The 26,685-nt window shown below is 40.0% G+C and overlaps 1 protein-coding gene across 4 annotated transcripts; it reads left to right on the forward strand.

Moving 5' to 3' along the window:
• Positions 1–1,264: 1,264 nt before the first annotated feature.
• On the forward strand, positions 1,265–26,265 carry dync1i2a (dynein, cytoplasmic 1, intermediate chain 2a). 4 transcript variants are annotated; one of them, XM_016668640.1, is made up of 17 exons: positions 1,265–1,370; positions 3,042–3,153; positions 3,537–3,654; positions 5,339–5,426; positions 6,351–6,440; positions 6,727–6,842; positions 14,912–15,004; positions 15,793–15,955; positions 16,038–16,137; positions 17,680–17,805; positions 21,063–21,209; positions 21,301–21,414; positions 21,822–21,955; positions 22,921–23,065; positions 24,098–24,238; positions 24,360–24,485; positions 25,032–26,265. In XM_016668640.1, exons 2-17 carry the CDS (start codon positions 3,052–3,054, stop codon positions 25,143–25,145), a joined length of 1,917 nt encoding a protein of 638 aa, XP_016524126.1. In that variant the 5' UTR covers positions 1,265–1,370; positions 3,042–3,051; the 3' UTR covers positions 25,146–26,265. The 4 variants fall into 4 exon arrangements, with proteins under 4 accessions (XP_016524126.1, XP_016524127.1, XP_016524128.1 ...); XM_016668641.1 differs by having other exon boundaries at positions 14,912–14,998; positions 15,790–15,955; XM_016668642.1 differs by having other exon boundaries at positions 6,351–6,410.
• Positions 26,266–26,685: the final 420 nt, after the last annotated feature.

Below are 26,685 nucleotides of genomic sequence, written 5' to 3' on the forward strand. Positions count from 1 at the left end.
GAGGAAGAAGGTAAAATAAATGCTGCAAAATATGAAGAAATCATGGAGGACAATTTGTTTCCACCTGCTACAGAACTTCAGAAAACATTTATTTTCCATCAAGACGATGACACCATCAGTGAGCTAAAGCTACACGGAAACGATTTGAAGACAACAAGGTAAATGTTCTGTAGTGGCCCAGTCAAAGCCCAGACCTCGATCCAATAGAGAATTTGTGGGAGAACTTGAAAATGGCAGGTCACAGCTGATCCCCAGCAACAGGACAGAGCTGGAACGGTTCTGAGAGGAAGAATGGAGTGAAATTGCCGTGTCCAAATGTGCAAGAATTAATGGGACCTATCCACACATTCTCCATACTCTGACTTCAGCCAAAGTTGCAACTACTTGAAGGAGGTAAATATTTATAAAATCACTTATTTTGCATTAATATTTTTGCACTATTTTGTAGAAATCAGTTATTACTCTGATATTAAAGATTTTTATGTCCAAAAAACCCAACTATGTTGCTCATGATTGATTTGTATAAATATTAAAAGGTAAGACATCCAAAGAGGCGAATGCTTTTTATAGACATGTATAATAATGACATGCAAATAGATAGAAAATTAACAATAAGTTAATGTTAGCATCAGCTTCAGTTTTTAGATTTGTGATGATTCCACTGTTGAAAGTTGCCCAAGTCAATAATTTCAATGCACATGTCAAATCAGCACTGTTATGAGCCAGATGTGACATTATATGTTCTACAAATACTTTTTTCTCTCTAAAACATATCAAAGAGGCTAAGATAAACTAAGTAAATATAATCTTTAAACTTTTATTGCAAGAGGAGTGCATTAGGAGGTTCATAACCCATTATCAATGTGGAGTTCCTAGCCATAAAATCACTATAGCAACACGAATGGATGAATGAATGAACCTTTAAAGCATGTGCACACACATTTTTCACAGCAATTAGGCACACAACCCACTTCAGAACTGCCCTGGATTATCCTTGAGCTGAGAAATTCAATTTAACAGCTTCCAGATGCAACAGAATCTGGTCATTGAGTTTGACTAAATCTAGACTTAAAATCTATCAATGTTGCTGTTATTATGACAGTATTGTTAGAAAAGAAGAAATAAAGATAACAATAATGGTCATTTTTTTCAAAGTTGTCAACAAGTTGGTTTGTAATGTTGAACAAATTGCTATTCTATTTTTTAATTATTTAGAATACCATACAAAACAATAATTATTAATGTTTTCTTTCTCTGCACCTGTTGTGAATCGCTTGACCGTCTATTTTCCCATTTGAACCTTCTCGGCACCTGTAGTTGAGCTGGCAGCTCGTTTTGTTTTGGTGGTCAAGTTGGAAGTCTACTTCGAGGTTTGTTATCCACGGTTTATTATTAAGATGATATAAGATAAATCATTTACCAGTTCACTTTTTTGTAGTGGTGTTGGCATCTGAATTAGCCTTTTAGTCAGCACCGTTTCTACCGGTTGCCTAGCAGCTAAGCTAACTCAGTCGCTTCAGGTTTGCGTTGGTTAAACTGTCACATTTTCTGTTGCATGAACTATATTAACACATACTATAAAAAGTTACATGTAATCTGAAATACGAAAGCTTGCTGATTTAAAAAAAAAGGACGGCATTATGTAGCTACAAGGCAAATTCTGAAAAACAAGGAAGGCTAATGCTAGCAGCAGAGAGGCCAGCGGCTGAATGTTGGCGTTTATTCATTCGATTTCAACGCTTAATGAATTGGCTTTAAGTTTAAAAGTTGTACAAGTTTTAGATTATATCCTTTAACGTTTATACAGGTAAGTAAAATCAGTCAAAAAATGTTTTGAACTAAGAAGTTATGGAAACCTGGTTTTAGCTTTAGGGTGGGGCTCATTTAACCTAATCTAACGACAGTGAGTGGACCGTGACCAAAACGTATCTTGTTGAAAGATGTGTTTAATGCTTTGCTTTTATATATACTTTTTCATACAAATCTTTGAAAACATTTTATTGGCTTAGTATTTACAACATTTCTTATATCCTACTCGCATATTATATAGAGAATAGATTAAGTGTAACAACTAAAGTTATCAGTACTGACAGCTGAGATCCACGCACACTAACTTCTGCTATTTAAACAAATGAAAATCGGTGTCATATTTTATGTCTAAAAGGAATTACAGTGTGTTAACTATTTGTGAGCACATCCAGGTACATTTTGCTGTTTTTTTCTCCCTACACAAAATGTAATAAAAAGTTATACAACGGTGATTATTTTGTATTATTTTTTAAATATAAGGAGTTAATTTTCTTCTTTTTAAAAAAATTAAAACAAACCAACAGACAATAATATGTTGCTGCCAACAAAAACAATGATTCATATAGAAGTACGAGGCAGTGGATGATCAACTGAGTCATAATTTATATGTCAGGCTTTTTTTTTTCTTTTTCCCTGTTCTTTAAAGTGATTTGTTACAAATATATATTTTTCCCTTTTTTATATCTCCTATTTTCACTTAGATTAGTAGCTGATTAAGATACCTTAATGTAAAGTTGTGGATTGTCATAATCAGGAACCTGGTTCACATCTTACCAGATTCTCTCACTTTGCTGTAACGTGTGCTAGAAAAGATTAGAGAGCAAGGCTATGAAAGCGCTGCCTCTCAAGCGATCATTGTCCTCTAAAAAAGTTTTGTTGTGCATGAATGGCATCTACTCTTTTCTCCTTCTTGAGTTGCATTAGTAAGATGAGCTTGATTTGCATTATTTTCTGGTCACACTCAAACATATTTGCTTCTTTTGTTTATTATATTTGTAAATAATTTAGTGCAAAAGTGATGGAAAACATTATTAAGCTAAGGACTGTACTAAAATTGTTGGGTAGTTGTGTATATTTCTAGACATAGATGAAGTTTGATTAAAAATATATGCACGGCAATGAATGCAAACTAAAATTTCCATTTTGTTTTGAGAACTCTATCAGAAATATTTAACTGGTTTGGCCGCAGAAGAAACAGAAAACCATTAAGCCATATATTTTTTTTTTCACAGCTGTGACATCATGTCTGACAAAAGTGAACTGAAAGCAGAACTCGAAAGGAAGAAGCTACGTTTGGCACAAATCCGGGAGGAGAAAAGAAGGAAGGAGGAGGAGCGAAAGAAGGTATGAATTTTCTGACTTAAGGATTTGCATAGTCCGACATTGGATCTACATAAGTGAAATGGAAAATATATTTGGCCAAGTTCAATGTACACGACATAAATGAAAAGCAATTATGGAAATGTTCAAATCTTCTAAAACGATTCTTCCTCCAGGCTTTCAGCTGTAACTGAGCTTCATCTCAGTCTTTTTGCATTTGCCATTTTCTGCGACGGCTGAGTTTCTTGCCTTGTTAGTTTAAATTAGGCAGGTAATCATGGTCTTCCTTCAGAGCAGGGTCTGAACAAGACATGAAGCTCTTTGTGCATCGTTTTTGTCTAAGAGTATCTGAATGTAATGTTGATTCCTGAAATAGTCCTGAATGCTTGATGTTTCTCTGTTCGCAGGCAGACCAACAGCAGAAAGAAGCTTCACAACAGCAGGATGACTCCGACTTGGAGAAAAAAAGACGAGAAGCTGACGCTCTTCTGCAGAGCATGGGGATAACACCTGATGCTGCACTTGGTATGTTTATATTTATCTGATGCTGCATTACTTCTGTATGCTGACCTGGTCATTAGGGAACTGCATCGATCAAAACTAATTCAGTCACAACTGTTCAGCTGCATAATTTTTACATTTTTTTAGATTTAGCACTGTCAATCAACCTCATGTACTTGCTGCTACATGTGCTGATAGAGGAGAAACAAGTTACTTTTCCAGGAAAACTGTTTATTTGCCATCATTGGTAGCCATGCTTAGTAGCCTGATTATTCACAACAGTCTCTGCTAGCTGCAGCATAGCAGAGAGCAAATGGGGAAAGAAAAGGGGGATGAGCAGCTCCACATAAGATTGTGATTTACAGCAGTAATACCCTCCTTCTGGCTCTGATTTGTTATATCTCGTTACCATTAGATGAAGGCAGATGTTTTTATTCACAGATTGTGTGTCCTACATTAAATGAGACAGATACTGTCAAGACATAGTGACAGTTTCAACAAATATGTCAAAATGCACATTTGATCACGTTTCTTCTGTAGTTTGAGTCGGGAAAGTTAAATTTAGGCAACATTGAGACAGATGCACATATTGTTCATTTGCAACATATGTGCTTTTATCTTTGTATTGCCCAAAATTTGCAGAATGAAATTTTACAGTAAGGCATGTTGGTGTATACAAGTTGCAGAGAATTTATAAAGTTTTTAAAAGATAAAGATGGCTGGTGATAGCAGTGAATATCGACTATGTTACCAGTGCTAAATAACTGAATATTTCTTTAACTTGGGTTATTGTTTGTGCAACCTTAGACCCACTGATTCTTAAAGCAAACTGCATTTTAATATGGTGGTATTTTGTTTTTGTGTAAGTTTATGTCAGCCTTGTTTGTAATAGTTTGAAGTCTAAGTTATGCAAATGTAGTCAATTTTATGGTTAGGAAATGCACAATTCCTATAGACAGCAACCATCAGAACTGAAGAAAACCTTTACTTAGTATAAAAATGAAATAAAATGGGCTTTCTTTCCAACTGAGTTGTCTCATATTTATGAAAAATAAAGCAGAGGTAAGGGACTTAAACAAATAAAGCGCATAGATTTGAGCAGAATTTCATAGGACACAACAATCAATCAAATTTTTACTGGATTCGTAGTGGGAACTGCATGTGACGTTTCAGAAACCACATAAAGGAACTACTTAAAATACCCTCTTCCTTTGCTTTTACATTTAAAATCCACAGGCTTCAGACGTTTGATCTAGGAGAAAATCCTTATACAAAAAGTATTTCTAAAAGAAAGTGTGTGTGTAAAAGTTTCCCACACCTGTGTGCAAAACGTCTAAGCAATGTCTCTATTTAAACAGCAGGTGGCAGAAGAGATCCACTAAAAACTCAATGGAGAAGCCGTTTGGAACATAAATGAGACAGCTGTGCCGTGGTTGTGTTTTTAAAGCAGTTTAAGTTTGCTTAGATGTACGTAGGTTTTTATTGGCTGAATTTTTCTAAAAGTATTAAAATGTTTTCTTTAATTCAGATACAATTTTTGCAAATTGATGCATTATGCTTTGCCTAATTCACTGTTTCCCACACATGAAATGCAGTCTTCCAAGATTTAAGTGGTAAAACATAACCAGCAACACGTTGATGTGTTCCCGCTGTTGAGTTCTGAACCGTTCAGCTTACCGACCGTATTCTGCCTCTGTCTCTAACGTAGCCCCTCCTCTCACGACTCCTGCTCCCAAATCAGCGGAAACTCCTAGTGAAACTGGCAGCCAGGACTCTGATGGAGCCGTGGGACCCAGGTACACAAACACACCCAAGAATCCCTCAGCAAGAGTCCAAACCGCAGCGCAGGAATTTACAAGTGTGGAGAGCCTCCAGGCTTCCCTGTTTCAGAAGATATTTCCTACCTAAAGCAAATTCTAGATATTTATTGCTTCATTGCGTCTCTTATAAAAGATAATTCTCCTTTTTTTTTTTTTCTCCTGCTTTGACATGTGATCAGCCTTTTTGCAGATTGCAGATGTGTAATGCTGTAAATATTGCTGTAAATGTGCTGAGATGCATTGTCAGCTTGTGTGTTTTGCTTTTATGTGCCTGTTGCTGCGTTTTACTGTGACATAAAGGTTACAGACGCCAGTAAATCCTGCAGCTTAGCTTAAACTCAGATTAGCTCTGCCATTGCTGCAGTGAGTGATGACAAATTTATGCCAACCGAGGACATGTTTATTTCATTTATGTGCCACCGAATTAGAACTCTCCCAAATTAACAATGAAACAGCGGGCTGCTGTGACGCCTGGGGGACTTCTTAACCCCTAATTAGAGCCCCCTTCCCTGGGCTGAAATTCAAGCTCCTCCAGTGCCCCATCAGGCCCGGTGAGCTGTTCCCACTACGTGTTGACTCATTTCCCTCACCAGCTTGGCCATTTCCTACACACATGGAGGTCATGTTTTCTCCCAGAGGGCTCCCCTCTCCACCGCCACCATTCTGGCTACACAACGCTCAAAGCCTTTGGTGTGACAAAGTTTGGACAGATCCATTGTTCAATTTCTGTTTTTTTTTGTTTTTTTTTTGTTGGGAAATTAAATCTGCATTGGTATAAATTGAACAGACTTTCGATCGTTCCAGTCAGCATGTTCTGATGCTAACATTATCTGGTCTCTTCATATGTGCTTGCTTGTCTGTCTGTCACTAATGCTACCTTGTTGCTGTGACACTAATCAGGACTCTGCACTGGGACTCTGACCCGTCCACTCTTCAACTTCACTCTGATTCTGAGCTGGGGTACTGGACACTCTCTTCTCTCCTTTCCTGGTCATTTTCCTTTCTCTCAATCTATAGCATGGTTACTTTAGCTTTCAGGGTCATTGTTAAGTTGATTCAGTCCAGGAGAAACGGTGACGTCATGCATGTTGAAAAGATCGAATTATATAGCGCTAATAAATTGTGAACTAATCAATTTCTTTCATGGTACCGAGAAAGACGAATTATTTTAAATAAGCTAAAGAGTTTCTCTGAGTGAGGTGAGGATTGTTGCAAAATATATTAAGGATGGTTAATGTTATGTGGTGCAGAGTTTGAGTTGTTCTGTGTTTTCTAGGCGTGTGACTCCAAAACTGGGAATGGCCAAAGTCACGCAGGTGGACTTCCCACCACGTGAGACAGTGTCCTACACCAAGGAGACTCAGACACCAGCCCCCGTCCAGGCGAAAGAAGGTGATTTATGTTTTGTTTTTGTTTTGTTTTAGATGTTTTCCTTCAAAAAATCAGAAATCTGTGGAGTTTTTTTTAATGCAGATTTGCCCTGTCTCTACTGATTTTGTCTCTCTAAACTTAATTCATATATACATATATATATATAATTTTTTTTAAGTTGTCCTCAAGTGATCATTAAATATCTTGCTAGCAGCGAGAGCTGCACAATATATCAAATCAGTCGACATCGCAATTTCCGAGTGTGCAATTTAAAAGGACTTCTTGGATGCGACGTCGGCAGGACTGCATGGTCACAGCGAGATATTTAATTGCAACACTATGTTTGAAAATTGCGATGACTATATTAATTACAATTAACCCACATTTGCTGACACTTTTCCTTCTTTACCTGCCACTCAGTGAGCTCTAATGTCTCAGCAGTTAAAGATACACATCAGCTGTGGGCATTAAGGGTAGTTGGAGTCCATTCAACAGGCCAATGTTATTGCATGTAGCGTAATATATAAGCTATTGCCTGCAATGCGTATCAGGCAATAGCATTGCCTGATACGCATTGCGTATCAGGCAATGCTATATACTGTATATACTGAGCGTGTAAAAGCTCAGTATATACAGAGCTTTTACACGCTCTGTATATACTGATACAGAGCGTGTAAAAGCCTTACTCAGAACATATGTTATCCTACTAAATGTTGCACCCAAACAATCATTTGTGTGTTTGATTTTGGAAAAAGTAATATTAAAATGATTGTTTCATACTCTCTTCAAATATACTAACTATGAGGGTGTAAATGAAATAGTATAGCCTTCCAAATGTAGCTGCAAAGTTGAGTGAAGTGCAAACTGTCTTTTATACCCACACCTGTTATGTAGTTCATGGCGATTCGATTAAGATGCTAAATCTCAGGGGGAGTGGTGCGTTCACGGTGGAAAGGAAAGAAGAGTGAGAGGAATGTGAGTTAAATCTAATATTCAATAATATTAAAGCTATTTTACTTTCTTTTAACTCGTGTGACCCTATTAGGAGCAGAGGTGATGTAAGAGAACTCAGATATTGAAAAGCCACATTTTACCATTATGTTGAAAGTAAGAAAATGATTACACAGTTGATGTGAAAATAATGCTACTTTTAGCATCTCAAATGCTAAAAACTGAAATGTTCTTTGCTTTTTAAGCTTTCTGTTATCTGCTGAAAATCTTACGTTCTCTCTCGCAGCTTGAATTAAACAGACATTTTGTCTTTTAAATAGCTTCCTGGATCCCACTGCTTCTCTGATTTCACAACAACTTCCACACTGAAGAGTGTTGTTGTTACCATGACCTAGCCGCTCTTAGATACAGGTCGAGCTAAAAATCATCTAGTTCTGGTCACGAGCTGATTTCTCTGTTCATCTCCACTCATTCATTACGTTCGGACTAACAAGGCTTCAGAATTTTGTTTCTTTAAGATATGTATTATTTCTTGAGGGTGAAGGGGCCGCTAACAGGAACATTTGGGGAAAAGAGGGAAATGAATGACGTGTGGCAAAGCTTTACAAAGCCCTGAGATGAAAGTGATGGCAAAATGAGATGTAGGAAACACAAGAAGTCAGAGCAGAGACTCAGTTCAGACGGGCTCGGCTCCTCTGAACCCCACCAGCAGCTCAGCTTTGGTGTAATTAGTGAGCAGGATGAGAAACCAGTGACAGGAAGGAGAAATGCGATTGGAGCGGAAGATATGAAGCGCTGCGTGTTCAGCTGCTTATTGCCTCTGAAGCGTGTTGATATGTATGTAATTGCTGCTCCGAAGCTTTCATGTGGGTGGACAAACTGAATATTTGTGCCGAAATCCACATGTTGAACACATGTTGTATTAAATATTCAATATTCCCAGTTGAGCTGCTTGTTCTTGGATGATTTTTTTTTTTTTGTTTGTCTTTAAATGGTGAATAACGGGCTTGTCTGACATCCTGATGAGGATTTCGGTTTTGAACCTTCACGTTAAGCTACTGGATGAATTTGTCTTTTAACTCATCTCAGTTTGCACCAGTTAACACTCGTCTTCCGCGTCCATGAAAGCTTGGTTTGGATTTTAAACAGTGTACTGATGTGTAGAAAATTCAGAGAGGACATGCAGAGTGCGTAAGGTCAGATTTCTCTCTTGTTTTGGAAAGGGGATCGTGGGGGTACACTACAAACCAAACTAGTGAAGGATGAAGAACATCTTTTTTTTTTTTTTGCTCCTCATTTCTCCGGCCTCCACTGGATATAGTAAAACTGTGTTAAACAACGACGCTCTCTGCCAGCTGTTCAACACAGAGCCCCCCTTCCCCTCTCTGCCACTATGTAATCATTTCATCAACTCCTTCGCTTCCCCTGTCTTCTCCCTTCACCGAACAGGCACATAACAAAACGCACTCAGTGACATTGTGCATTTTCACACCATCACTTCTGGCGCCCGATGAGACGGCGATGCCTCCCCATCTTGCTCCCGTTTGCCACATTTGTGATGCGTGGGGTGGCGTCTGGCCTGCTTTCTGATTGAGTGATTTATCGTGTTGTGGAAAGGAGGCAGCGGCGCCGCACTCTCAAGGTCAGCAGGCGGTGGCATTAGAGGGAGCGGCTCTCGCGCCCTGGCTGCTGCAGGTTGAGGGTTCCCACTGTGTGTTCCTGACATCCCAGAAAAACGAGTTGAAGATTCGAGATCACCAGCTTATGTTCACGCCTATAAGAGAAAACGACAATGAACAATCAGGGAGAATGCTATCTAATTTTTTTTTTGTTTGTTTATTTGTTTGTTTGTTTGTTTTATTCCTGAAAAGCTTTTGCTGATGCAGCGAAATGGAGTTACTAAGCAACCCTTGAAGTCCTAGTGAACTTGAAATCTTGTTGTCTTTATCTTATTTTCATGTGTAGAAGAAATTATTTGTAGCCATAATACAAAAAAGTTATACTTTTAGGGACCAAAATTGTTCTGATGCTCCATTATTTGATATTACAAACCAGAAGGCATCTGATTGTTTTTATAGTCACCACAGTCATCAAGAATAATTAACAAAATATTTGAATAATCTAAAAAAAAAAAGACTAAAAACTGTTTTACTTAAATTTGAATATGAAATTTAAATATTAAGCAAAAAAAAAAAATGATTGTAATTATATCAAGCAAAGACATTTCCACAATTAATTTTTTTTTTTTGCAATTTGGTGATGAAGCACCAAGTCTTTGAGATTGGAAGGCCTCCCTTCCATCACCCTCATCTTTAAATCCCTCCACAGACTCAAGTCTGGACTCTGTCCAGGCCACTCCAAAATGTCATTACCTCTGCTCAGAAGAAGTATGCTGGTAAAATTGAACGACCAGTGTTAAACCTGATTCTACCGGTGTTCATAAATAATTTTTGTCCTAATTATATTAAGAAAATAATAAAACCAATACATTATCTCTCTTTATTGTATCCTTTTTTTGTTTTCCTAGACCCGATGTTAAATAATCTGCAGCCGTTTTCAATATAATTTGGGGAAAAAATAGTTTTTACATTTACAATATCATGATTTGGATTAAATTGTCATCTTACTGTTAATAAAGTCATATCAAGTAACATCATGATGAAAAAAACATTAAAGTAACCTTTTGTGCTTCTTGTAATATGTATATAAAACACCTTATCGACATAATGATATTATTTGCTGCTAAGATGTGCTGAAAGTAGCACAAAATATTCACTTAGCTGTTAAAAAAATAAAAATCACATTTTTTGTGGTTCATCATCTCGTCACTGGTCAAGAAAGTCGGTCAGACTGAAAATTGGCGGATCAACAGAGGATAACTGGTGCATCTGTACTTTGTCAGGCTTCAGTTCTTTGGATATTTTCCACAGTGCTATTTGTGAGACATCTGATTAGTTTTACTAGTACGCAGAGGTGGTACAAGACCATATGACTAACTCCTATCATAAAAGTTTATTGAGTTTAAAAAAAAAAACAAGCGTGTGGAAGAATATTTTGCTTTCAGAGCGTTAAAGCTGACATTTAAACTCACAAAACGACACTAAAAAGAGAAAACCATTAGTATTAAACAATGAATTTAAAAGAATCGGCTTATTAAATGTGAGCAATACAAATCCTGACTGCAAAGTTAACTGAATAAACACTTTTCATTGCAGCAATGTAAACGGCACGCTTTCAGTTAGCATTGCACAGCATACCAACTCATGATTGTCCTTTGTCGTCGTCGCAAATTGCTTTGATGCAATATTTTGTCAGCTAATATATATTCAAACGTCATGCATTCACGCTCTGCATATTGGCTACACTTCGATTGCCCTTGATGCTTACTTCTGATATATTTAGTGTCTGAAACACTGAAACTTGTGAAGAGTTGTGATGGCAAAAAAGGAAAGAGTCAGGTGGGATTTTCAACAACGACATTGGCTCCGTTTGTTTTCCTGATTTCTATTTTCGATCCGTTGACGTCTCACCATATGTGTGGAGTTTGCAGTAAAGGAAGTGTCTCGTTAATCTACTAAACTGGTGAACGTGTCAGTGCTGCAGTATTCCCAGACTGCATCAATATGCTCTCTTCAATAAAAGGCTGTAATTATGGAGTAAGATATTGTTGGACGCTGTGGGGAGGGTGGGGGGTGGATTGGTTGGTTCAGCACCGCATTTCAAAAGACTCGTCAGGAACACAAGTACGCCAAGCGGTTCAGTAGATCTCATATTTAATTGAATGTGATTGTTTTAATCACTTTGAATTTAGAGGTAGGTCAAAACTTTTAATCATAAAGTCCTTAAAGGCCTGCTTGCTTCAAGTGCCACTTGGAATTGTGGTCAGCTTTTATGCACTTGATGATTAGTAGCGCTTGAATATCTGTCGTAGAGTGGCTGATCATTTCAAGGAGGAAATTTTATGTTTTCCTTTTTTAAATTTCCTCATTGTATGATTTTTATTAATGTGCGCCCTTTTTGATTTTGATGTGCGAGTCTCCCGGAGGTTTACTTTGTTCCTTCAACCAATACTGGCGTTTGCTATTTGCAAGGTTTAGATAATACTCGTATGTTAGAAGCACTTTATTTTTAAGATGAACGATGGTAGTACTATTATACGTCTGTAGTATTAGAGTACTGGTTTTCTATGGGTTTGTAAGTGGTGTTTATCAGAGAAATATCAGCTAGTGCCTGGAAACAGAGGATTTTCAGCTTGATTGTTTCAGACCAGTGATATGCTGGCTGGTTGAAAACTCAAAAATCAGATCTTGTTTTTAATCCTTGATCACATGAAGCTAAGCTCTACCAAGTTGCGGTAGCAACACAACTCTTCACTTAACTTTAGATGAAGGTAAAGGTATTGCAGCTATTTAGAAAGAAGCTGTATTTGAACAACATATGGAGACTTATTGTACTGAATTCAGGCTGCAAGAGAAAGCTGGACTTTCATCAGATAACAGACATTCAGTCTGTTATCTGATGAATGATTGGTATTTGAGGAGAAATCTGTCCACAGATTTTCTAGACCGTGACTCTAAATTATTTGTAGAAAATTCACCTATTTGTGGAATTTTTCAGGAAATCATATGCAAAATATTTGGTTGGGGAAAAAAATGCAGTGCTGACTGCTAAAATACCTAGATGCAATGCTACTTGACATATGCTACTGGCTAGCATTTGCAAAACAGCCAATCCAGGAGTGCCATTTATTTTCCTTAGCTCTGATTTGCTGCACCCCCAACAGCGAAACTAAAGAAGACTGTAGACATTATCTTCTGTGGTAGTGCCAACTATGCGAATTTAGGTGTATTTGGGTTTCATTTAGTAATACAGGAAGTTTAAGGCATTTTTGTGTGGATCTCAAAAATTTGCAGATTTTGGCTATGTGTTGCCGACTGTTGTTTATAACCCCTTGCGCTTTTTTTTTCTTATCTTTCAACAAATGTTATGAAGCCTGGTGGATTTAAAACTGATCTTTGGACATCCTAAAGCAAAGGTTGAGGTTTGGTTTCTCGAGGAATGCACGCAGTCTACTGTTTTAGAATGCTAGCTACAGTAGCTTCACTGAATGTTAACATCAGTTATCGATGTCACATTAGAAATAGTCGTATCTTTCCTACATTTGCCCTGACTTGGCCTCTGCTCCTAATATGAATAAAATCATGACTAAATAAAGACTTAAAGACTGGACTAGAGAAAATCCTTTCAGTGCCATTCCTATAGCTGCTGATATTCTAAAATCTGTATCAGCAAATCAAAGCTTTAAAAAAGCCAAAGACGTTTTAAAGTCTATTCAACCTCAAAATTTCGATCTGTGCGTCTCTGACCTTCGAGTTCTTACGGTGCGACACTGAAGACGAAGCCTGGCTGACTTTCCAGCTGTGTACAACAGTTGTTTAATACTTGTTCGTCCTTTGCCATGTTTGCATTAATGTATTGTCTGTCGACTTGGACTTGCTGTTGCTCTTTCCACCCCTCCACTCCCTGTCCTATCCTGCCTCCTCCCCCCCATCCCAAAAAAAGCTTTTATTTCTTAAGTGGTACAAAAGCCATAATTGGACTTGCTTTGAAAGAGGTGTCAGTGTATGGGACATTGGTGATCCGGGTGAATTCTGTTAAATGCAACCCACCCACCCTTGCTGCTTCTATCCCCCACCCGCACGCGCGCACAGCCCCCCAGCGGGGTCACCAGGATCACTAGCTTTTCTCCAAATGGCCATTTTGGCTGGCAGGTGCATTATACCCTTTATTTTCAGATTGTCTGTCCGCTCCTAATGCCTGGCAGGTTGATTGCTCCGGCTGCCTCACCAGGGAAAGGGCTGACGAGCGTGGCCGGGACTAGCTGAAAGACAGTGATTACTGTTTTCCTTTAAGCCTGATTGAGGCCCTTGAAAGGAAAGATTTTAACCTTCTCCTGTTGGGAGTAGGGTATGGCTGCACATCGAAATGGCTCGTGTCATCAACCCGATTCTGTAAACTCATCAGCGCTCCCAATAACCTTCGTCCCTCAACCCTCCGTCTGAGGAAAGGGATAAATCACTTTATGGACAAAGTGACGGATGACATTATCATTTAGATTATCTCACTGGGAGAGAAACTCTTGCTTGTGGTGTGGTGATCTTAGATTAACTGCGAACGCCTTTTGGAAACAAAGCAAGAACGTCCGCCTGCCCAGTTCGAATTGCGTCTTTTCTCCTTTCGTTTTACGTTTAATATGATCTCGAGAAGATGTCCTGGGAAGAATCACGTTAGTCTTCTTTGAGGTGAAACCTGTGTGCAGTTTGCCAGCTGGTGTGGCCTGTATTTTGTTGTACACTCTCGGAGCCTGAATAGGAGCTGCAGGACCTCCTGCTAGGACGGTAATTGCGCAGGCTTGCCGTTCAGAGGGAGGCTTGTCTGGAGGCGGCCAGGCGGAAAACCTCTGTGCCATCCCCATGCCACCTCTGAAGTGCACAAGACAATCCCTGCATCACCATCTGCTTTTGCACCATGCCGTCATCTGGTCAAGTCCAAAAGGATGGGCCGAGGCAGCTGCTCCTCACCCTCTGCCCCGTGGCCTAGAAGGGGGCAACCTGCAACTGGGACACAGAGGAAACAGCTACACTGACAGCCAGACTCCCTTTGAATGGATTGTGTCTCATTAACAGTTGGCGAAAGACAGGGGTCCCTATGACAACAAGACACCCGCTGCGCCGTGTCCCTTTAATACAAACTTCCCTGCTATAAAGGAGCAGGTTCCTCTTTGAAAAGCAACATAGTGCTGACAAACCAAACAAATGCAAGGCAGAGATACAAAATCACTCTATAGCTGCGCCCGTAATCGCTGGGTGGAGCTTTTATTGAAAGCGAAAAATAATGAAGGTGTGAAATAAAGCGGCCAAGCTGCATGAAGCATCCATTTGAAGACGTAATCGTTCCTCTTGATAAAGTTTTCCACTTTATTTTGATTTTTTTAAATGCTATTGTAATATAGAAATCGGACAAAAACGGGTAATCACAAGGATGTGACCTTTTAGGGTTTGTTTCACACATCAGGAGATAAAGTTTGTAGAGCCTCGTTTAATCTGTGACCTGAGTTTTTATGACTTTTTGATCGACAGAGGAAGAAGAGGAGGAAGAAATTGCTCCAGCTCAACCAGTAGTCGAGGATCAAACTGAGAAACTGGTCCAGAAAGAAGAAGAAGAAGAAGAAGGTAATTCACTACTACTAATCCTAACTGTACTAAAATTTCAATTGGAGTTGTTGGGATTTTTACAGAGCATCACACTGATGCCTCCCAAAGACGTTCATACACCTTTAGATTGACAATTACAAAGTGCTTTTGAATCCAGCGCCCTTTACCTTAAATGAAATCGACTCCCTTTAGAACTGTAATTCTGACCTCAGAGGTTTGGTAGAGAACATTAGAAAACAACCAGCATCTCAAGGCCAGGCAGGCAGAACATTAATTAGAGAAGCAGCAAAGAGGACCTACTGTTAATCTGGATCTGCAGAGATCTACAACTCAGATGAGAATATCTGGCAACAGAGTAACTATTATCCAAGTGTGAAATTGTCATCCTTATAATAACACCATAAAAAGTCCGTTTTGCCTTAAGCCATGTGGTTACCCTGATCAGATGAGACAAAAATGTTGCTTTTTGACCCATTTGGAGAAAAACAAAAGTGTATGTAGTAATCCATACAGTGACACATAGTGGTGGCAGCATCACGGTGTGATTCACACAGTGTGATTGAAATCAAAGAGAACTTTGCTAGTAAGTCTTGCAACTGCAACTCATCTGAAACTTTTCAGGAATTTCACTTGTAGAAGCAAAATAAAAGTTGTTATTGTCCTTCCTCTTTGTACTGGTCTGCCACAAAGAATCCCAATAAAATCCATTAACCTTTGTGGTTTTGGCTTAACAAAAAAAAGAGAAAAAGTTTTAGTTCTTTATCCTCCACATCTCCCCAACAGTAAGTTTCTGTTTCTTTGTCAAGCCCCGCCGCACGAGCTGACCGAGGAGGAAAAACTCCAGATCCTCCACTCCGAGGAGTTTGCTAAATTCTTCGACCAGAGCACTCGCATCATCGAGCGAGCGCTCTACGAGCACGTGGACATCTTCTTTGACTACAGCGGTCGTGACCTGGAGGACAAGGAAGGGTAAATGGCGCTTAATTCAAAAGCCGTAATTGTTTATTTTGAAGTATTACTTTTCATTGATTGATGTCATTTCCCTCTCCAGGGAAATTCAGGCGGGAGCGAAGCTTTCACTGAACAGGCAGTTCATGGACGAGAGCTGGTCCAAGCATCGGGTCGTCACATGTCTGGACTGGTCTCCGCAGGTGATTTTCTCTGACAGTTGCATCATTTTAACACGTCCCTCAAAGCGCCATTAAGCAATTGTTTAATCACTCCTTTTTCTAAAAAAAAAAAAAAAGAAAATCAAATTGAAGGAAAAGTGAATGTAATGGTTTCTAATTGGCTTTTTAAAGGGCTTTGATCTTGTTTTATGGTTACCTTGCTTCAGTTTGACAACATTTCCCTTTCAGCCAAAACTCCCTCTGGAAAACCAAGTTTGGTCCCGTACACATTGTAGCCGGATCCGCTGGCTGTAATGATTTATTTCCTTTGGTGTCTAAGGTCATTTCACTCCTGATTCTGCAATGGTTTTTGACAGTGACTGAGCACCTAACCTCTTTGTTCACTGTATTTCTGGCCCAGAGCAACATTAACACCTGAAAAAACTCAGCAGCATCCTGCAAACATCCACAACATGTTTGTATATCTAGATGTTGTTTCCTTTTTGATTTTTGATGTAGTTTTATCACCGTTTTGGAACAATTTTTTCTTTTTTTTTTAAACTGCTCCTGAAGTAGTCGTGTTTTAATGAAATAATAAAAGGAATAAAGGATATTATTGAGGATCTGAAATGGTTGAGCTGCATGAAACGAGCCACAAATATGTACGGAAAGAGTCACTTTTTCAGCATAGACGTTTTGGCTTTTGAAAATTTTATTTGGTGGGAAAAAGAAATAATATCCATCATTCCACTCATTTTATTTCCATAGCTCAGAGTGATGTCAACTCACCATCTTGTCTGACAAGCAGGTTTTACAGATTTTATTATTTGGATCTTGAATTCAGGCCAATGCTACGATAGAATATTAGGGCCAGGCTGCAATGTTTTTTCAATAAAATCTTGCCTTAAATATGAATAAAGACTTTATATTAGGAGACTTCAGTTGTAGTTTTATGAAAACTCCTTCACAAAACATAGCAACAAACTAAAATTAGGAATTTTAACATCTTATGAAGCTATACTTTGCTATCAGTTTTACAAATAAGGAAATACTTAATCTTTTAACAAGTCAGCATCAAATCATTATCGGGAGTAGGACTTTGAATTGATTGAGCAAACGACTGGGTCTATTTTGGAGAAAAAAGCCACACAACTAAACTGGTCATGTCATAGGTCGATAACTAGAAGCTTTTTTTTTTCTATTTTCATTAAAACAACTTTTTTTTTCTTAATTTTGAGGTGTTCTGGTAAAATAGAATAGACGGTCTGCTAATATTATGACTTTATTCTCATAATTAAACAAAAATTCTTGTAGCCTGGCTCTAATACTCCATCGTACAAATTCACAGAAGAGGAGTTTGAAATAAAAACCACGTTTTGAAAGTGGTGATGTTTTTTTTTTTTTTTTAGAAGAGAAAGATAGAAAAAATTTTACTAAAATTGTATCTGACATGACAAAAATCAGAGATTTTATTTTTAAGCCATATTGCCCAGGCCAATACTGGCAGCTGTTGCGTTTCCACATACAACTAGATGTGAGGAGTGTGTCTATTTTACCCATTTGTTTTCTTTTTTCTCTCACTAGTATCCTGAGCTCCTGGTCGCCTCCTACAACAACAACGAGGAGGCTCCACACGAACCAGACGGCGTGGCTTTAGTCTGGAACATGAAGTACAAGAAAGCCACGCCAGAATACGTCTTCCACTGTCAGGTACCAAAACCAACATCCCTCACTTTTCCTTCTTGAACTCTCTTCTGTGTGATTTTATTTTTTTTTCTGCCCCACCCCCACAAATATACCTCGCTCCACAAGTGTGGAACAGCGCCAACCCTTTCGCTCCCCCCCTTCCTGCCTCCATTCACATGGTGAGTTCACCATGCTGGCATTCACCTCCACCACATCTTTCCACAAACACATGTTCTGGAGAAGACCCGTGGCGCAAGACCCAAACGGACTCCAAGAGCTGCAGCAGGATTAAGTGTGGGTGGGTTTTGGTGGGGGGTGTGGAGCAGGAGTTGGGGGGGCGCAGGGCTGGTTATCATGTGCATCTAAACAAGGGCTCTGTGTTCAGACAGAGCGAGCTGGGAGAGCAGTTGAGCGCCATGGCTCTGCTCAGCTTTATATTAATGCTGCCCCGAGGCTCCTTCACCAGGACGAGTTGAGTAGAACCACATGTTGCCTTCAGAGCGGATGTCATCGAAGACTCGCTGCTGAGTTGAATAAAACTGAACAGAAGTGTGAATGCAGTTTGCTTTGTGCTTCCAAGTTGGCTCAAAAGCTGATTTTTTTTATTTTTTTTATTCTTTCTTTTTCTCTACTTTTTTGTCGCATTATTTCCCTCTCGATGATTACTTGATTAAAAGGTGGTTGTAGCTGAAGCAGTCAGAGTGTTTATAACACCTTCGCTGCAGTAAAAACAAACATCGATTCTATTAGATAGTTAGTTTGTCAACACTGGTGGATATACAAATCTGGTTTCGTTTTTGTTTTCCCGGACAAAAATGGAACCTTTTCATTTTAATATGAAGCATAACTGGAAAAGAACACACTGGCTATTAATATTCTGGAAGAATATGAGGCAGGTGATGAGTTACCCGTCTCTAATCATGGGGTCAGTAAGATAAACTTGAAGTAAAATGCCGCAGCAATTTAAATTTGACACACAAATTCAAAAATGGAAATTTAAAACATGACTAGCTTTTAATTAGAAAAGAAAAGCAATAATTATTCCTTCTGCTGTTAAAGTAATGTTACTACATTCAAAATTATGATGCCTTTCACGTTCATTTGCTTTTCATACGTAGCAGCAAATATACAGATTCTTTAAATTCAGGGTGGTTTTTAATAATACAGCATATTTTTCCCCCACTCTTCTCTGTGTTTGATAACTCTAGCTTATTTTAGCAGCTTAATCGGTTAGGCTATCTGCTCCCGAAACATCAAATCTGTTCAAAATTTATTTGAATTGCACAGTCATAAACAGCTTTTACTTCACTAAGATAATTTTCAAAGATAAGATAAATAAAAGTAATAACGTTCTGATAAATTGTAACTAATAAAATAAAGTAACAAATTAAAAAATCAAGAGGTCCCAGAATTAAAAGCAGGTTTTAGGCAGGGACTCTGTCTCTTCAGATTGCAGTCCGGATCTGGGAAGGTTCAGCAGTAGTTTGTTTGTGAGCCTTGCAACCCCAGCTGGAGTGTGATGACGTAAAACATGCTGCTTGGCGCTCGACTGCTGTACTTTTAACAGTTTTATCTTGATGGGAGCGTTGGGCGTTGCTCCTTGAGTTTCCACTCAAGTTGAAAAAAATCAAATGGAAAAAGTCACTTAAATAGATATTTTGACAACATGAAGTAGGATAGACCATGTCAAAAAGCAACACTTCATGAAAGAAATTCAAGAACAGATGAGAAATAAAATGATTTCAAAGGATTTGGGAGGTTAGCAAACCATTTGTGAGTCAGTAAAGAGACTGATTATGGACTTGCTGTAACATTAGTTGCCCATTTGGGACCTGAATAAATCTGAACTGAACTGAAAGGTGACGTCCATCAAGGTCAAAACCACCGTGGATCAAAATGAACACAAGCATTTCTTTATGATCCCCAAAACTTTTGGGAAAATATTTTGTGTACAGAGACAAAAAAAAAAAAAACATTTGTGGAAGGTTAAACCAACCATTAAACCAACACAGCATTTCAGAAAAAGAACACGGTGTGATTATCTGCAGCTGCTTTGCTGTTTCAAGACCTGGGCGACTGGCTGGAAACAAAGGAAACATGAACTCTACTTTCTAGCATTGAATGTTTGACCTCTGAGTGACTCGAGAAGCAAAGTTGAGTTCAGACTTGAAATGGATTTGGATGCTGTAAAGGGGGGCTGTGGGGGGTCTTCAACCTCCGTCCTCAAGAAGTGCTGTCCTGCGACTTTTAACTGCATTTCTGCTTCGACACACTTCAATGAAATAATCGGGTTGTTATCAGGATATTGGAGAACTTAACTGCACACTCAGGAGGTAATTTAGTCATTTAATTCAGGTGTGTTGGATCAGGGGCACAACTAAAAGTTGCAGGACACCGGCCCTTTAAGAACTGGAGGTGTTGACCCCTGCTGTGGAGTGACCTTAAACAAGTTGTTTATGCTCATGTCCAGTCCACTGTGGCTGATTTTAAAACAACAGAGGATTCTGTGAGCCACAGTTCCTCCATAGCTACTGCTTGACCAGTTATTGGGATTAGGGAGCAATTACTTTGTAAATATGGCCAAGTTGGTTTGGATGGATTTCTCTCTCCCCTTTAATAAATGCATTTTTGACTTCACTCAGTTTGGTGATCTGAAACATTTTAAAATATTGAGGATAATTGAACCTGTCACAATAACAATTTTTACCGCAATTGTCAGAGAAGTAACTGCGATAAATGATGATATTGTTGTTTTGAGATCGTTTTAAAGTCATGTATTGGAAATGGCATAATAATGGTGGTTTGTGCAGTCTGGTAGTCGTCTGCAGCACTCGGCCCGTCTTACAGTGATGTTTGAAGAAATGGGAAAAAATAGGTGGCTCATTAGAATTGGTTTAATAAAATACAGTGTGACCAAAATGAGTGAAAAAGAAGCCAGAATATGAAGAACAGCCTAAAGAAATAACACTCGTGAAGTTTCACAGAACGTTTGGCTCCTGGAAGCCAAACGTACACAAACCAGTTCTGTGACGCATCGGTTCGGTTCTCGGAGGCGGTTTCTGGCGACCTTTTCTCAGCTCGAAGCATCAGCTTCAGGAATGTTGCAATACAACACACAAAAAAAATATGAATCACCTCATTTTCTAGTCTGTTTCTCCCACAGTTAACGAAATGCAAACCATGAGTCAAGTTTTCCCTCAAAAGTTCACTTGAAACGTTTCATTTGTTTGACAAGCATCAGAGATCTAACCGTTCGACCTTTTTGTCTTTGGTCTGTGCAGTCGGCCGTGATGTCTGCGGCGTTTGCCAAGTTTCACCCGAACGTCGTGGTTGGAGGGACGTACTCTGGGCAGATCGTTCTGTGGGACAACAGGAGCAATAAGAGGACCCCCGTGCAGAGGACCCCGCTCTCGGCGGCAGCGCACACGGTACTGCAGACGCCCCACGCGGGGGCGAATGAACTTGATTTACCTTCAGCATGGCAGCAGAAAAATAAATTCACCTTCACTGCGTTCGCAGCACCCGGTGTATTGTGTGAACGTAGTCGGCACGCAGAACGCCCACAACCTGATTAGCATCTCGACGGACGGCAAGATCTGCTCCTGGAGTCTGGATATGCTCTCCCAGCCGCAGGTGAGGGAAAACTCAGAGAAGCGCTGATCCGAGCGAGGCGGCTGTTAAACAGCTTCTTGCTTCCTTCACTTCCTCCGCTGCCATTGCTAAAACTACAGGCTACAATTCTAATACAGCGCCGAAAATCGACGTCACCTTCCACAACTTCTCTTTCTGTTCGGCGGAGACTAAAACATGTTACTCCGAGTCTCATTCATGCTGAATGTCACTTCCGATTTATTTCAGCATACAGATTCACTCGTTCCTTCACTTTGAAGGAGGTAGTTTTGGACCACTTGTCCTGCCAGGATCCCGATGTCAAAGTACTGGATTTGCACGATTGAGCTATGCTTTGAGTTTAATAGGTTGCTCTTGGCAACAAACGCGACATGCGTAACGAACGTCGTTCCATGTTTTTCCCTCCACAGGACAGCATGGAGCTCGTCTTCAAGCAGTCCAAAACCGTCGCCGTCACCTCCATGTCCTTCCCTCTCGGAGACGTCAACAACTTTGTGGTGGGCAGCGAGGATGGCTCCGTCTACATGTCATGTCGTCACGGAAGGTGCGATCGCAGCCCTTTTTCTTCTTCTTCTTCTTCTTTTTTTTTTTTCTTCCTCAAAACTCCTGCAGGAAGCTGAGGCAACCTGTTAAGCCCACCTAGGACCGGGTGTCAAATAAATAAAGCCCACTCGCTTCCCAGCACAGCCCAAATCCAGCACTTGATCTCCTGCTGTTTGAGGTTTCACTCCTGCCCAGTCATCCTGTTTTTCTTTTCCGCTTGTCAGTTTATGTTTGCAAAGGTCATTCAATATAAACAGGGCACACATGCAGGGGAAACAAATCATTTTTTCCCCTCTCGGCGTGTTTCTGCGCTCCAGACAGTTTGTTTACAGGCCGTTGTCCCAGAGAGAATAAAAACTGCAGTTCATCCCACAATGTTCCCGTCTGTGAGGCCGGGGCCTGCCCTCCCCGAGTGCCGAAATGTGGCTTGAATCAGCGCAGCCGCTCGGTGGCGTGTCAGCCACCTCCGCAGCGCATCCAGAGAGGGCATCGCTGCGAGGTTCTGCGCAGCAGAATCACCTCTGTAATTGGGGGGAATAATTTTCCACCTCATTTACAATGGTGTGATACTCTCATCGCAGTTAATAATGCATAAGCATCACTCATGCTGAGTATTTACCCCTCTACATTAATTATCAGAGCCTCAGTTGGATAACAGCTCTGCAACATGTGGTTGAAGGGACGCGGCACTTTCTGCCTCCCTGCTGCTAATTACATGATCTAAGTAAATGATTACTGTGAGCGTGTCCAGGAGAGGTCCGTCTGCGCCCGTCGAGTCCCTTCATGCTCAATGAAACGCTTAAATAGTCGCCGCCAGCAGCAGCAGCAGAGCCGACTGTTAACCTTTTTAGGGTTTTGTTGCTCTGAAAGCTTCGGCGTAGCGTGAGCACGCGTATCTAATCCGAGGGTCAGTTCCTCACATCTGTGGCTCGTTATCGCGCTCATTCGGATCTGTGCGCTCCACAGCAAAGCGGGGATCAGCGAGATGTTTGAGGGCCACCACGGCCCCGTCACCGGGATCCACTGCCACACAGCTGCAGGGCCGCTGGACTTCTCCCACCTGTTTGTCACCTCATCCTTCGACTGGACCGTCAAACTGTGGAGCACCAAGGTAAGACTGCTACAAGGGAACGGAGGAGATATGAGGGGGTTTGTTAAACTGCAGTGGTTGTGATTTTTGGTGCAGCTTCTTTCTCTAATTTTGTCAACTTCAATGTGTTTTATTGGGATTTTATTCTGGATATTTGTAGAAAACAAGCCAGTTTCACTTAATCTCCCTTTCACCATGTTAGCAGTGCAACCAGTTCCCTAAACAGGAAATACATTCCACCTGGGTGAATTTTTTATTCTCAATACAATGCCACCTTTGGTGTCAAACTCATTTTCATTTTGAGCCACATCAAGATCATGAATGTCCTTAAAGGGCCGGTTGCACCAGAATGTCCTGATGAAACCCATTAAACTGTTAAAAATGTGACTAATAGCTGCCTTTGCATTTAATGAGTACTAACTAAAGTTAAATAATATTGAGCATTTCTTCACATTGATGTAATCAGGCAGAGTACAGAAAAAAATAGATGTAATTTGATTACTAAAATAATACTTGGAGGCACAATTTATGTTGGAGTTGAGGGTGCCAAAGGAAAACGTTATGGCGCGCAGAATTTGGACCTTTGGGCGTTAAGGTTTTACACATGCGGCGTAGAAGTTCATTCCCACAGTGAAATATGGCGGTGACAGTCTAAATAAATATAATCTGTAAAACAATATGTTAAACAACACAGTGTTGTTTTGTCATTTCTAGAAGCTCAGGTTTAATTACCGGTTTAAACAAATGTAATAAAGAGAAAATATAGATAGAAACCGTTTCTTTTTTGTAACTTTTCAAGCCTGCTTGCATTATTTTGAAGTTTTCAAGAAATTATCCAGGCAAAAGAGAGAGAGAGCAGTGTGTGACGTTTAAGTGAATGTTGTGTAATTTCTAACTTTCTGCTTAAGTGTCGTAGATGTGAGTAAAGCTGTAGTGACAGTCAGATCAAAATAAGATTTATTTTCAAGTTTCTGAGCATCCGGTGTGTGAAAAAACTCACATTCTGTTTTACTTTCATCAGAATGAGTGCTCCCATGTGTTTCTCCTGTGCAGAATAACAAGCCGCTCTACTCGTTTGAAGACAACTCCGACTACGTGTATGACGTCATGTGGTCTCCCACTCACCCGGCTCTGTTCGCATGCGTGGACGGCATCGGCCACCTGGACCTGTGGAACCTGAACAACGACACCGAGGTCCGGTTCCTTCTCCGACACCTTCCTCTGCTGGCTCCCACATGCAGCAGCAGCAGCAGAGTTGTCTGCAGAGAACCGTTCCTCCTCTGATTGATATTCTGCGCCGCTTTTGTTGTTTCAGGTCCCCACTGCTAGCGTTGTGGTGGAGGGGAGCCCGGCCCTCAACAGGGTCAGATGGGCTCATACCGGGAGAGAGATCGCAGTGGGAGACTCCGATGGACGCATTCTTGTTTATGAGGTTGGAGAGGTGAGCAAACATGACTGTTCATCCAGCGTGAGCTGCGCTCTTGCTTTCCTGCGCTGCATGAAATTAGCTTTTAATATTTTCCAGGTCATGATTGGTATGAAAACTTAAAAAAAAAAAAGGGGGGGGATGAAAATGATTCCATATCCCATTTGTTTTTGTCCTCATTTTCATCCATTCATCTTCCTTTTTTTTTTTTTTTTTTTATTTTTATTTTTCTAAAGAAACCAGAAATAATGATAACTCTGGACATTTCACTCTGGAGAAGTAAGAGATTTGACATGCAAACTGTGTAGCAGCCCCTAGCTTNGGACATTTCACTCTGGAGAAGTAAGAGATTTGACATGCAAACTGTGTAGCAGCCCCTAGCTTTGTTGCACAAATGAGCGATTAATTATTTAAAATATTCACTTCAGCCTAATGAGACGTATTTAAAGGATCGTTTAATGAACCGCTCTGAGCAGTTCGGGTCTCTGTTATTTAACCATTATCTGCGTAAATGGCCGTCGCCCGCAGCCTGGAGTAACTCTTCTGTGCCCCTCCTTCCAGCAAATTGCGGTTCCGCGAAACGACGAGTGGACGCGCTTCGTCTGCACGCTGGCAGAGATCAACGAGAACAGAGACGACGCGGAGGAGCTGGCCGCTCAGCATCTGACTGCGTGAGCTCGTCCCTGCGGCTCGCTGCGGCGTTTAAGGGACCAGCTGGGCGCTCGTTACTGTCGGCCCTGTTTTCTGACCACATGACTGTAGGATGAAAGTGTGAACATTTTCTGATTTCCATCACCGGTCTTCCTCAAATAGAGATCCAAGCAGCAGGGTTATCAAACAGCGACACTAACACGAAGCCATTTAAAAAAAAAAAAAAAAAAAGAAATAAAATGTTTGTCTTCTCTTCAACCAGATGCCTTAATGATTATCTGTAAAATCTTTACCTGTCAGTATGTTGGTGCATGTCTACAAGAGCCTTAACTTTTGTGTTGTTTTTTTTTTTTTTCAAGCCAAATAGATGCACCACTGCACAAACTCAGAAATGTCAGTCATGCTGTAGTTGTTCTGTTTCTATTAAAGTTATGAACCAGCCAGGTCTAAAATAACCCAGTGGTGTGATCATCTCAGAGGTTTTCTTTCATTCACCTTGTCATATTAACTACAGGCTTTTAATGATAAACTGAACCACTCAGTTTCAGCATAGAATGATTACTAAACTTGCATGCATACGGGTACATAAACACGCAGAAAACCACTTTTTTTTATGGACACCTGCAAGCTGCTTTCTTATAGATGGATATTTTTATCTCCTACTAATTTCAATTGGTTGATTTCTCAGCATGAGCATTTTGAATTTGGGTTAGGTTTTCAGAAGTTTGATGTCGGCCCGGTTTGTCTGTTCCAAAGCCAGTTCTGATGTGTTTTTGTCCAAGTTTGAATTTTCTGTTGATTTCAGGTTAATTAAAGAATCTGGACACATGCCTCTTCCCTGTTTATTTTCACCAAGCAGGTTCATCAGTACCACTGTAAGCTCATGAGGCCCATATCATAATGTTGCCACTACCATGCAAGGGCTACTCCACTGTTCAGTTTAAAAGCCTCGCCTTGACTCCTCCAAACAGATTTCTTGTCATTGTTGCTTAACAGTTCTTCATTTTCTGCTCTCAACATGGATACATTTTTTTTTTCTAGAAGACTTTTGAGGTCCTCTGTGCAGTTCATTGTGTTGATTTTTCTTTTTTGATCAACAAATCATCTTCCAGCTTTGTGGTATGTTTAAAATTCCTGGCTTTTTTTTTTTTTTTTTTTTTTACATGCTGACCAATTTTCCGTCTTTGAGTTTTGACGACTCCAACTAGAGTGGTTTCATTTCTATCCACGTGTTTTATACTTGCATGCAGAATTTCGGCTCATGTGGATAAAAAAAAAGTGCATTAAATTCAAATTATTTTCAAAATAGGTTAAGGTTGTATGTTGAAACAATATTCCAGATTAACTATAGATCGGTTCAGATAGTTAAAATCATTAAATGTTAAAATGGAAGACGTTTCACGTAGATGTGTGTGTGTGTGTGTGTGTGTGTGTGTGTGTGTTAGTTTCTGCCTGTGGCTGCAGCTCAGGTTGTCATTTCTGCTCATTTAGACATGACTAATTTCTACTTTGATGCTGTTTTGTACTAATCCTCCTGGCTGAAGTCATGAATCCTGTATCTGCT

Source organism: Poecilia formosa, unplaced genomic scaffold (assembly GCF_000485575.1).
Source record: "Poecilia formosa unplaced genomic scaffold, Poecilia_formosa-5.1.2 Scaffold16, whole genome shotgun sequence".
In the NCBI taxonomy this organism is placed as follows: Eukaryota; Metazoa; Chordata; class Actinopteri; order Cyprinodontiformes; family Poeciliidae; genus Poecilia; species Poecilia formosa.

Bases quoted from the DNA above. Each gene is read 5' to 3' on its own strand.
- dync1i2a (XM_016668640.1), top strand. From the start codon at position 3,052: ATGTCTGACAAAAGTGAACTGAAAGCAGAACTCGAAAGGAAGAAGCTA. The intron at 15,005-15,792 runs GTAATTCACTAC...TTCTTTGTCAAG, and splicing joins AGAAGAAGAAGAAGAAGAAG to CCCCGCCGCACGAGCTGACC. The intron at 15,956-16,037 runs GTAAATGGCGCT...TTCCCTCTCCAG, and splicing joins GACCTGGAGGACAAGGAAGG to GGAAATTCAGGCGGGAGCGA.